This window comes from Apodemus sylvaticus, chromosome 1 (assembly GCF_947179515.1).
Source record: "Apodemus sylvaticus chromosome 1, mApoSyl1.1, whole genome shotgun sequence".
Lineage (NCBI taxonomy): Eukaryota > Metazoa > Chordata > Mammalia > Rodentia > Muridae > Apodemus > Apodemus sylvaticus.
The window spans coordinates 57,505,609-57,517,737 of record NC_067472.1 but is presented as its reverse complement, the minus strand read 5'-3'; the positions used below and the strand labels follow the sequence as shown (position 1 = coordinate 57,517,737).

Genomic DNA, 12,129 nt, shown 5'->3' with positions numbered 1-12,129 from the left:
CTTAAGGCAGGATGGCAGACCTGGGTGACAGTTGGAAGGATTCCTGCCAGGTGATGATGACGATTATAATAACCCATATTTATAATTTATAATTCACAGTTTTCAGACATCTTTCCCGTTCTTTTTTTCTAAGTCTCGGCACGAGGCCAGACGGCTATAGGATTGTTTCGCCCTGTTTTATGGCGTTGGGAACTTTGGCTAGCCTGGACGGGGCGGGGCGCAGCTACAAGCCCCAACCTCAGCTAGGTGCGTCAGGGGGAATCCTCGCTGCACCTGGGTGCGGCAAGGAAATTGCACCATGTATGGGCAGCTGCGTCAGAGGGGGCGTGGCCGCCGCGGATGCTAGGGGACGCCAAGTCGGTCGCTTTTTCCCAGTAGAGGCGGCTTGCCATCAGAGCAGGGGGTCGTGAAGTTCCGAGCGGACCGGTCCACGGAGTTTCATCTGGAGAGGTGGGGCCCCTGCGAGGTGAAAGGCGCCGCTGCGACACGCCCCCACCCCCCGTGGTGCAAGTGGTTCAGCCCAAGAACTTTTCATTCATAAAAAAGACCAGACTCCGCGAGCCGCGAGTGAGTCAGAACCGCAGCCGCCGACGCGGACCCTACCGAACATCCAACCCAGGGCATGTACCGAGACTTCGGGGAACCGGGACCGAGCTCCGGGGCTGGCAGCCCGTACGGTCGCCCCGCGCAGGCCCCCCAAGCGCAGGCACAGACCGCCCAGCAGCAGGTGAGGCTGGCCGAATCCCCTGGGAGACCTGAGTTTGGACAGTATTGGGGATGCTGGGGTTAGTCTAGTTTGCTCCGGGATTAGAACTGGGGCCCCGAGCAGCATCTGACTCTGGTGGTCGCGACCGAGGATCCTGCACGTTCTGCGTGGTCTGGGAACCGATGTACCCCGTGGCCAAGGTGACGCGCGCAGCGGGAAGAGCGAATAACTGCGAATTCCCCTTCTCGCCTGCCTGTACCTCCCTAGCTGACTGTCATCCTGCCCCTCCGTCTCCGTTACGGTCTTACATTTCTTCCTCTCTGCCCCTAAATACGCTGTCCTTTCAAATACCTGCCCTATTCCAGCCCGGACAGGATCAGAGGAGCTCTCCGTCTCCAGTTAATAACTGGGACCCGGAGTCTGCGCACATAGGAGATGGGGTCCATCAGAACCCAGCCGGGACAGCGAATTCTTAGTAGCCTGTCAATGGCTGTCCGTGTGTCGCTCTAGTGTCCGTGTCCCTTTACCCGGTCAAGTCCTCATCCCTTGTGTGCAGTATAGAGCCCATGGGCCCCAGGCAGTGGTTCTGGAGGGTTCCTAGAGAACGTGAAGTGTTGGGACGTGCGCGGGGTCGTCTGCCCGGCCGCTCTCGTGCTCCATATTCTCGACACTCGACGTCTCCCACTGCTGGATAGGGACACTGAAGAGATTGCAGGTGCCCATTTCCTGTCGAGGGGCCGCGAGCACGTGTCGCCAGGGGAGGGAAGGAGCTGCGTCCGTTTCGCCGAGTCACAGCGGCCGAGTCACTGAGGCTGAGTCACCCAGGGTGCCCCTCCCTTCCTGGCCCCAAACGGCCCCTAGGACCGACGACCTGGGAGCAAGAGATGCTCCTGGCAGTGCTTCTAGCCCAGAACTGGGCTCACTGAGCTGCTGCGTCCCCCAGAATTGGGCTGGGGACATACATAGCTGTCCAGACTTGCCTAGGCGTGTGAGGTGCTTCCTGGACTGGAGGGGCCTCACACCCTTGGTGCACAGGGCTTGAACCCAGGTTTCTCTCCCAGACCGCTCAGCCCTCACCCCCAGCCCCACTCAATCTTCCAACACAAGCCTCAGATTTCTGAAAGAAAAAGAACGAAAGTCCCTCCTGGGTGGCTTTTATTCTCTTTACCTTATTTCATGGACTTTAAAACCCCGTCAATTTTGAACCTTCAAGTTTTTAAATCAACAGCTGGGCATGCATTTAATCCCAGCATTCAGGAGGCAGAGGCAGGCAGATCTCTGGGTGTTTGAGGTCAATTTGGTCTACAAAGTGAGTTCCAGGCCAGCAGGGGCTACAAAATAGAGAGACCCTGTTCCAAAACTAAAAACAAAACGAAACAAAACAAAACAAAAAACCCAAAATACTTAAAAAGCCGATTAAACTCTGATTTCTATGAGCCGGCTTCTCGGCAGCCACGAAATGTTGAATGATAGTAATAACAGGGAAACTGAGGCAACGCTGAGGCTAGATAAAACGCTGTAGTCTCAAAGTCCATCAATGGTCAAAGAGATGGAGAAAGAAGACTCCCAGGCTTGGGTGCCTGGTGTCTCGAAAAACCAAAAGAAAAAAAAAAGTTTAGGTCTAGCCTGAGCTATGTGAGATTCTAACCCCCACCCCCAGCAACAAATTCTCTTCCTGATTCTCAGAATTGCCTTGGGAGCTCGAAGCTGAAAGTTTGCTCATGTGTGAGAATAGGTCTCACTTACTAGCTGTGGGTCTGTGGGCAACTGTTTTGTCTGAAAATGATGATATGATTATGCCAGCTGTATGAGTCAGTATTTGTTAAGTAGTTGGAACAGTGTTGAACAGTCCATACTTGATTTAAAACAAACAAACAAACAACAAACTATCTCTGGTGGGGAAATGGACATAGAGAGACATTTTGTGACCTGCCCAAAGTCACACAGCTCCTGAACAAGTGAGTTTCTGGTTGCCAAATTGTGCTCCTTGTGGTCTTCCAGAACCAGAATGTACACTGAGGTGAAGGGAGGCAGAAATCCAGCCTCTGTCCCTGGAAGCCCTCAACCCACACAGACCTTATCATCCCCTTCTTACTTCTCAGAAGTTTCACCTTGTGCCAAGCATCAACACCGTGAGCGGCAGCCAGGAACTGCAGTGGATGGTGCAGCCTCATTTCCTGGGACCCAGTGGCTATCCCCGACCTCTGGCCTATCCCCAGTACAGTCCCCCTCAGCCCCGGCCAGGAGTCATACGAGCCCTAGGGCCGCCTCCAGGGGTGCGACGCCGGCCCTGTGAGCAGGTAAGGAACAGAGATGTTGCACTTTCGATAGGCCGTAGGGGTCCTACTAGACAGGGACAGGATCTTGCTAAGAGGGAATTTCTATTCTGCATAGAAGTGCAGTGGGAGACCAAGAAAAGAGGTAAAAGGTTATCTTCGAGTCAAGGAAAGTTTCCTGGAAAAGGCTACGTGTTAACCTACACCACGGATAGGATTTGTGTATGGAAAGCTAAAGAGAATCTTCTTGGGAATCGCGTTGTAGGCACAAGAACTGAGGTGGAGGGGTCAGAGTGTAAAGTGAGCACGTCACCACTGTCTGACGCACACAGGGTGGAGGGAAGGCCAATGCTGTCTGTGTACCTTGGGGTGAGGAAAGAACAGGAATGTGTTCTTTTCAACATTCTCTGAATCTCAGCCTCTATATTATAATTATCACAAAAAGTCAGTGGGCAGTGGTGGTGTACACGTTTAATCCCAGCACTTGGGAGGAAGAGGCAGGCAGATCTCTAGGCCAGCCTGGTCTACAGAGCCAGTCAAGATACTACAGAGATGCCCTGTAGGGGAAAAAAGAAATGACTGACTGGGAAATGTATTTCAGTTTTCCATCTCTAGTAGAGGAAGTAAAGCACAGACAGATACTCACTTGTCCACATTCGTACAAAGGGAACAAGACAGGGCTGGCCTTGGCCTGAGGTCTACTCAGTTCCCAACATCAGAGCTTAGTGAGCCACTGTCTCAACGGGAACTCACAGAACTCACAGAAGGTTGCAGACAGAATGAGCTGAGAACTTTCACCTCCCTGAATGCCTTTCCAAAAAAAAAAAAATAATGGTATGTTTTTGGACAGTTTGTTTGAGGTAGGATCTTGAGACCCTCCTGCTTTCTCAAGTGCTAGGATTATAGGTGTATGCTAGATACCTGGCAGGGATGGAGGATCTTTTAGGCCATGACACTTCTTTTCCTCTCCCTGAAGTACTGAGACTATGAGTCTAGTGCAGGGAGGTCTCTATATTAAAAAGCCTGGTGTGCTGGGTATGCCTGTAATCCCAGAACTTGGAAAATCGAGATGGGAGAGCCATTCAAGTCCACTCTCAGAAACATGGAAAGTTTAAGGTCATCCTGGGATACATAAACCCTACCTCTAATAACCAGACACCAACCAAAGAAAATTTGACTTAAGCTGGGCATGGTGGCGCACGCCTGTAATCCCAGCACTCTGGGAGGCAGAGGCAGGCGGATTTCTGAGTTCGAGGCCAGCCTGGTCTACAGAGTGAGTTCCAGGACAGCCAGGGCTACACAGAGAAACCCTATCTCGAAAAAAACCAAATCCAAAAAACCAAAAAAAAAAAAAAAAAAAAAGAAAGAAAAAAGAAAAGAAAAGAAACAAACAAGCCTGGGGATGGGGAGCTGGAGAGATGGCTCAGTGGTTAAGAGCACTGACTGCTCTTCCAGAGGTCCTGAGTTCAATTCCCACCAACCACATGGTGGCTCACAACCATCTGTAATAAGATCTGCTGCCCTTTTCTGGTGTGTCTGAGGACAGCTACAGTGTACTCATATACATAAAATAAATAAATTTTAAAAAAGAAAGAAAGAAAGAAGCCTGGCTGGGAGATCACCTCTGCGGTGAGGAATCTGCTTCAAGCCTCAAGCCCTACACGCAATTCCCGGTGTATACAGTATTTCCAGATGAATGCAGATGCAGATCCGTGCCATGGGGGCGAGGAGAGCGGGCAGGGCCCTGGCACACGTGTGAGACTGGCCCAGGAAGAGCCAGCGGTGCGGTGGGCTTCCCATCAAACCCAACAGCTGACCTCGGCGATGCCCTGGGGCATGAGCCAGGGGCAAGCCCAGGGTGAAAGTTTCCTTCCGCCCTGTCCTGAGTGTCGCCTTAGACCATGGGTACTAGTGGGTTGGAGCTGTGGGCTGTGAGTAGGTGGATTTCCCTCAGTGTGAATTGAGTGACTATAAAACTGTGCTCTGGAGCTTTTAACAAATTACTCACCCTTCCTGAGCTTCGATTCCTTACATGTGACATGTGAGTAGGCTGAGGTCTGCAGAGGTGACTCAGCAGTAGCTCTGGCTGCTCTTGTAGAGGATCCAGGTTCTATTCCCAGCACCCATATGGCAACTCACTGTCCATAATTTTCCCCAAAGGTTCGATGCTCTCTTCTGGCCTCCACCAGCACTGATGTGTGAGGTGCTCTCTCTCTCTCTCTCTCACACACACACACACATACACACACAGGCAAAACACTCTTTTTTTAAAAAAAGATTATTTATTTATTATATGTAAGCATACTATAGCTTATCTTCAGACACTCCACAAGAGTGAGTTCTTGTTATAGATGGTTGTGAGCCACCACGTGGTTGCTGGGATTTGAACTCAGGATCCCTGGAAGAACAGTCAGTGCTCTTCTTTTTCTTTTTGTTTTTGGTTTTTTCGAGACAGGGTTTCTCTGTGTAGCCCTGGCTGTCCTGGAACTCACTCTGTAGATCAGGCTGGCCTCGAACTCAGAAATCCACCTGCCTCTGCCTCCCAAGTGCTGGGATCACAGGCATGCGCCACCACCGCCTGGCCAGTCAGTGCTCTTAACTGCTAAAACATCTCTCTAACCCCAGTCCACATTTTAAAATTTTTTTTTAAGATTTATTTATTATTGTATGTAAGTACACTGTAGCTGTCTTCAGACACTCCAGAAGAGGGAGTCAAATCTCGTTATGGATGGTTGTGAGCCACCATGTGGTTGCTGGGATTTGAACTCTGGACCTCTGGTAGAGAAGTCAGTGCTCTTACCTGCTGAGCCATCTCTCCAGCTCCACTTTTTCTCTTTTAAAAAGACAAAACAAGCCAGAAATGGCGGGATACATCTTCACCTAGGCGGCAGAGATAGGTGGATTTCTGTGAGTTCCGGTCCAGCCTGGTGTATAAATCAAGTTCAAGCCAGGCAGGGCTACACAGAGATTCTGTCTAAAATACAAAGAAACAAAACTACAAAAAGCAGAAAAAAGAATCTACGTAAGGGCTACTTGAGGGGCGCAGCTCAGTGGTAGAGCACTTGCCTAGCTAGCATGTACCAGGCCATGGCTCTGATCCCTAGCACTAAGCAAAAGAAAAGTCCTAGAAAGTGCTTTGCTGGTGTCGCAGATTGATTCCCAGTAACTCTTGGCACTCAAGAGCACCTCCTACGATTCATAGCTCCTGGGGGAAGAAATCCTATCTTCCACAGATGAGAAGGCTGAGAATCCTGTAAGAGATAATCGTGTCACATACACTCAGGAGGGAAGGCTTCCTGGAGTCCCAACATCTTAGTGGAGTCCTAAGATGAGGAAGGAGGAAGGTCAAAGTTTACAGAGAGGGAAAACATTACAGGAAGGAAGCTAGAGGTAAAGCTAGGTGTGAGCGCAAATGTTACCAAGGAGGTGAGGAGGAGCGCCGAGTGCAGAGAAGCAGCTGTGTAGAGTGGTGGTCCCTAAACTCCAGAATGGCAGCTCAGGGCAGCTGGTGGCTCGGGGTCAGCCTCATTGTCCCCCTTCTTTCCCAAACTAGATCAGCCCAGAGGAGGAAGAACGCCGCAGGGTGAGACGTGAGCGGAACAAGCTCGCAGCTGCTAAGTGCAGAAACCGAAGAAAGGAACTGACAGACTTCCTGCAGGCGGTGAGTACCAACTGGTACAGGGGTCCCCATGCCCGACCCATGGAGCCTAAGAGGGATCTCGGCTCCCAGGAACACAAAAGAGCCAATAAATTACTCCTCCACACGCTGCCATCCTCCCTGCCCGAGGGGAAGTCCTGAAAAAGGATAAGGGAAAGTAGCTTAAATATTGTTTGTCTTGGGCTTCGGGGCAGAATGGAAGCTGATAGGAAATTCTCCTAAGATGCCTGGGCCTGATGGGAGTCGTGCCCATTTTCTCCCAGGGGCTCATGGGAGTTGCAGTCCAGACTTGTTGGGGATTCCAGGCACAATTCCTACTCCAGCCTGAGGCTTGGAGGTCTTTAGCCTTCATTTCCCTAACTTTCTGCTAATCCTGTAAAGGAGACCGACAAATTGGAGGATGAGAAATCGGGGCTGCAGCGAGAGATTGAAGAGCTGCAGAAGCAGAAGGAACGCCTTGAGTTGGTGCTGGAAGCCCATCGCCCCATCTGCAAAATCCCAGAAGGAGACAAGGACACAGGCGGTGCCGGCAGCACCAGCGGTGCCGGCAGCCCACCAGCCCCCTGCCGGCCAGTGCCTTGCATCTCCCTTTCTCCAGGACCGGTACTTGAACCAGAAGCACTGCATACCCCCACGCTCATGACCACACCCTCTCTGACTCCTTTTACTCCGAGTCTGGTTTTCACCTATCCTAGCACACCAGAGCCGTGTTCCTCAGCCCATCGGAAGAGTAGCAGCAGCAGTGGTGACCCCTCCTCCGACCCCCTGGGATCTCCCACACTCCTGGCTTTGTGAGGCACCCAGCCACACCCCTTGCTGGTGCTACCCCTAGTCATTTCCTTTCTCCCGTCGATCCAGCAGGCCTGGACCATACCCATGCCCCAAACCAGCAGATCTTTTATCTCTTCCAATTAGAACAAACGCATTATGCTTTGATGTAGAGCCAGCTTGGGGGTCCCCAAAGCTGCTCGCTGTTTTTCTAGAGCTGGCCTATCATAATTTGCACAAAATCTGAGAAAATATGTCCCCCTCTGCCAGAGAAAACCTGGCAAGCCAGACACTGTAGATAGCCCTACCCCTTGTAGACCACTTTCCTGCACCATGTCACTGTCTTCATGTTACCCAGCCTACTCTACACCTAGCAGGAAGGCGCCCTTTGACTAGCCTAGAACACTAACTCACACAGTACCAAAGCCAGCAGCACCAGGACACCCTGCAGGCTCCTCCTGAATGGTGCAACTCAGGAGGCACCAGTGGCTTCTGTGATGAGCTGAGCTGCACTCCCCAGCTCTGAGAAGCTTTTAGCTCCAGGATATCCAAGCCTCCACAGCAAGGGCAGCTGCTATTTATTTTCCTAAAGAGACTATTTTTATACAAACCTTCCAAAATGGAATAAAAGGCTTGAAGCTCTAGTCTGAGTTGTCATGTTGGATCCAGAGGCTAGAGGAGACCGTTTGGAACAGGAGCTCCAGGTTCTAGTCTCATCTCTGACCTTGAAGAAACTACCATGTTTTTGGACTTCGATATTCTCACCTGAGGAATGGGGCTACCCTCTGCTCTGCTCTGCCTTGTCTCCTGTACTGAGAGACTGAGAATGCTCTGGAGTGCAAGCAAAGAAGATTATCAATTATTTTCCCCATGGGAAACCACACTGCTTCTGTATTAAGGACTTGGGCAGGGAAGGAGGCTGAATATCCTTCCACCATCCATGCAGGCAGCTCAGTGGGCTTTAGGCCCCCAACACCTGCTTCCTGTCCCATTGTTTTGGACAGGAAGGAGCCTGGAAGGGAGCCGGGGCCACTTCAGTGGCCGGATTTCGGCCTGTCTTGGCGCCCATCGGGAGAATTAGTGGTCTTCCACCATCTCAAATCCCACCCTAAGCCCAGGTAATTGGGAGACTAGCTCTGCAGTCCCTCCGGATCCGGTGCGGGAACAGCACTGCATCTCTAGGTTTCCGCCCTCTTCCCAACCCCGGCGAGTTCCAGACACAAGCTGGCCAGGCTTTGGGCTCTGCTTCCTTCCCAGTTTATTAGTCCCCACCCAACCACCCAGCATGTCCCTCCACTTCAGCCTCCATTCCCCCTGCTGCCCTGCCAGCAAGAGCGAGGGGCCCTCCTCAGTGCCAGGGCTTTTCCAGTGCATGCCAGCGCCCTGGTGCTCAGCCGAAGCTGAGACCAGGTCTGGAGGTCCACAGCATCCCCTGCGCTCAGGGAGCGACCCAGGCAGGCATTGGCGTGGCGAACGCGGCGCCCTCAGTCATCAGGGGAGCAGGCTAGGGGCAACTGATCCGGGCTGCCCACACTGCCAGTGCTGGAACTTCCATCGCCTAGGTCGCGGGGCCCGCACGGTGGTAGGGAGAGCTCGGGTGTGGGCCCAGCACCTGAGCCCACTGCGCCGCCGGGGCCACCGCGGGGGCCCCACTCTTCGCCAAGTGCTAGGCAAAGCTCCTTAAGGGCCAGATTTTCCCGCAGCAGCTCCTCCTGGCGGCCTTCCAGCTCTGCTAGCTTCTGCCAACAGCCACCCAGGTCCTCGCGCACCGCCCGGGATGCTTGGGTCCCAAAGAGCTGCCACTGGCGAGCCGCACGCCGTCCTCGTTGGCGCTCCGAGTCCAGGAAGCAGCAGAGGTCGCGCAGCTCCCGGTTCTCCGCCTGCAGGCGCCGGTTGAGCTGTTTGAGCTCACGGATCTCGCCCAGGTGACCCTGCAGCTGCCGATTCACCTCCTGCATCAGACGGCCGCGCTGCACCAGCGCTGCCAGGCGTGCCGCCTCCTCCCGCCGCAGGCGCCGCACCAGCTCCTCCTTACCCAGCGCCGCCATCTCCTCGTCCGTCAGCTCCTCCAGGCCGCCTGCTTCGGCCTCCATAGTTGATCAGACAGCTGCAGCATCGCCCGCCCACGGCCGAGGCTCTGGAGCCCCTCCTCGGGCCGGTTGCCGCTCAGGCTCCAGCCCGGGCTCTGGCTCTGAGGACCGTAGGCAGTGGAGGAGGCAGCGTAGGCTGCAGCAGCTACCCTGGGGTGGGCACGAGGCTGGGCGCGCGCCGGGGCGGGTCTTCGTGATGATGCCCAAGAACAGCCAATCGAGAAAGCCTTCCCGGGAAGGGGCGGAGCCTAAGCCTGTAGCTCTTTTTTTTCTCGCCCACTCCGGACCTGGGTGTCACGACCCTCGAGCAAAAGGGACCTTCTCTCTCCTTTCCTTCTATGGTCATCTCAGCGGGACTTGAAGGCGTTACAGGACTCCATGTTCCAAATCTCCTCGAGCACTTTTTGGGAAATGATATTCAGGTGTCTGCCTTTGACTCCTGCCCACCCCACAACCGAAGCTAAACAGATGGCTTACCAGGCTCTTCTTCCTTTGCCGGAACTCTAAAGCATTCCTCCCAGCTACTCCGAATCTAGAGTCAAAGGTCCTGGCTCATTCCCAACCAACGCTCCCTCCCAGGGACCGGTTCCTGCCCGCAGGATGGGCCATCCAAAGGACTTGTTTCTTTAATAAACCTTGGTTGTGTGAAAGGTCTGTGTAGAAATAAACTTAACAATAATCCTGTCCTTGGCCAAAAAGGTCAAAATCTGACAGAAGAAGCCAAGGCTACACAGAGAAACCCTGTCTTGGAGGGAAAGAGGGAGGGAGGGAGGGAGACAGAGATAGAGAGACAGACAGAGAAAGGCAGAGAGAGACATGAAGAGACAGGAGAGAGAATGAGAAAGAATGAGAGAATCTATGGGGGAAGACAGAGAGGGCAGGCACAAAAGCTCACACTGAACATAGGCTCAATGGTAAAGCATTTCCCTAGCATGTAGAAGGCCCTGACTTATCCTTGGACCATAAAAGAAGGATGTGATGCAGAATTAGTTTCAGATCCCTAAAATATTTCCCAAAGAGGAAATATCTGAGGGGCCATTAAAGATACTGATGCCAACAGAGTGTTGCAGGACAGATAGGACTATATGGAGAGACCCTATCATCAAAAAACAAAAGCCTGCCAAGAGAGAAAAAGTATGTAAGAGAAGCAAGAAGTGTGGGAAAGTCACTGGTGCCCTGGAGCGCCTAGTTTCGGATTTAGCGAGGCTAATTGTGAGATTGTGGTAAGTGTGGGTATATGGGAAGCAGTAAGGTGAGGAGGTTCTTATCCTGTAATCCCAGTGCTTGGGAAGTTGAAGTTGGAAGATTGCTGCTAGTTTACCCTGGCCTAGTTTACACTAGAAAGTAAGACCTTGTCTCAACAAACAAACCATTCAAAAAAGGGAAGTTTGCTTCAATGGCGGATAGATGCCCAGTTCTTAAGGACCTGCAATGCTAGACTAGAAGCTTTCCCAAGGCCAGTGAGAATTTTAAAGAGGGAAATAACATTTCCAAATGGGGCTGGAGAGATGGCTCAGCGGTTAAGAGCATTGACTGCTTTTCCAAAGGTCCTGAGTTCAATTCCCAGCAACCACATGGTGGCTAACAACCATCTGTACTGGTGCCCTCTTCTGGTGTGTCTGAAGGAAGCAATGGTGGTGTACTCATATGTATAAAATAAAATAATTAAATCTTTAAAAAAAAATTTCCAAATGTTTTGTTTGAGCAGGGTATGTAATCCTGGAGGGCCTAAAAGTAGACCAGGCTGGCCTCCAATTCATGGAGATTCTCTGCCTCTGTGTAGGAATTAGAAACATGAACCACCACATCCAAGAAAATAACATTTTAAAAAGACTTTTCAGAAGCCAGTTGTGTTGGTATATGTCAGTAATCCCAGCACTTGGAGGGAGGAGGCAGAAGCTTTAGGAATTCAAGGTCATTCTCACCACAACAATTTCAAGACCTGAGCTGTAGGAGACTTTGTCCCCAACTCTGCCCCCTCCCCCAAAGAAGTCTCCAAATGTGCTGTGTGGGGTGTACTCTGGTGGCAGGGTGTACTCTGGATTAGTAACACTGTGTCTGTGAACAAAGAAGTGTGCAGAACTAGGCGTCAGTGGGGCGGGAGTGTAAGAAAAGCAGATAGAGGCTCTCAGCGGGCACATCAGCAGCTCTGAATGCCTGAAGAGAGAAACTTGGGAGACAGCCCAGGCTTCTAGAACGGATGGATGCTGGGGCTGCCACTGAGATAAGATTACAGGAAAACAGACTGGAGTTGAGAGGGATCTCTCTAGAAACCCTTAAAATGTGCACTGCCTAGGGACCAGAGGTGAAGTGGGAGACTGGGCCTTGTGAACCAGGACATCCAGGACATCCCCACCCCCTACTCCACCCCTACCTCCGACTTCTCAGTGAGCACCCCTCTAGTACCCTGAGATAAACTGACTTTTGTAGAACCCTCCCGTCCCCCATCCCCACCCTTCCCCTCCCCTATCCCTCCCCTCCCCCCCAACCCCCCACCCCCGTGTTTGGAGACATGCTTTCTCCGTGTAGCCCTGACTGTCCTGAAACTCACTCTGTAGATCAGGCTAACCTCAAATTCAGATATCTACCTGCCTCCCAAGTGCTGTGGTTAATTTCTTTTTTTCTTTTTTT

The 12,129-nt window shown here is 52.1% G+C and overlaps 2 protein-coding genes across 3 annotated transcripts; one reads left to right on the top strand and one right to left on the bottom strand.

Moving 5' to 3' along the window:
• Positions 1-586: 586 nt before the first annotated feature.
• Fosl1 (FOS like 1, AP-1 transcription factor subunit) lies at positions 587-8,052 on the top strand. The gene is made up of 4 exons (XM_052192772.1): positions 587-727; positions 2,809-3,006; positions 6,536-6,643; positions 7,022-8,052. Exons 1-4 carry the CDS (start codon positions 623-625, stop codon positions 7,433-7,435), a joined length of 825 nt encoding a protein of 274 aa, XP_052048732.1. The 5' UTR covers positions 587-622; the 3' UTR covers positions 7,436-8,052.
• A 597-nt stretch (positions 8,053-8,649) lies between these two features.
• Positions 8,650-9,698, bottom strand: Ccdc85b (coiled-coil domain containing 85B). Of its 2 annotated transcripts, XM_052192758.1 has the most exons (2): positions 9,444-9,698; positions 8,987-9,288 (listed from the first exon to the last, which is right to left on the bottom strand). In XM_052192758.1, exons 1-2 carry the CDS (start codon positions 9,499-9,501, stop codon positions 9,089-9,091), a joined length of 258 nt encoding a protein of 85 aa, XP_052048718.1. In that variant the 5' UTR covers positions 9,502-9,698; the 3' UTR covers positions 8,987-9,088. The 2 variants fall into 2 exon arrangements, with proteins under 2 accessions (XP_052048708.1, XP_052048718.1); XM_052192748.1 differs by having other exon boundaries at positions 8,650-9,690.
• Between the last annotated feature and the right edge of the window lie 2,431 nt (positions 9,699-12,129).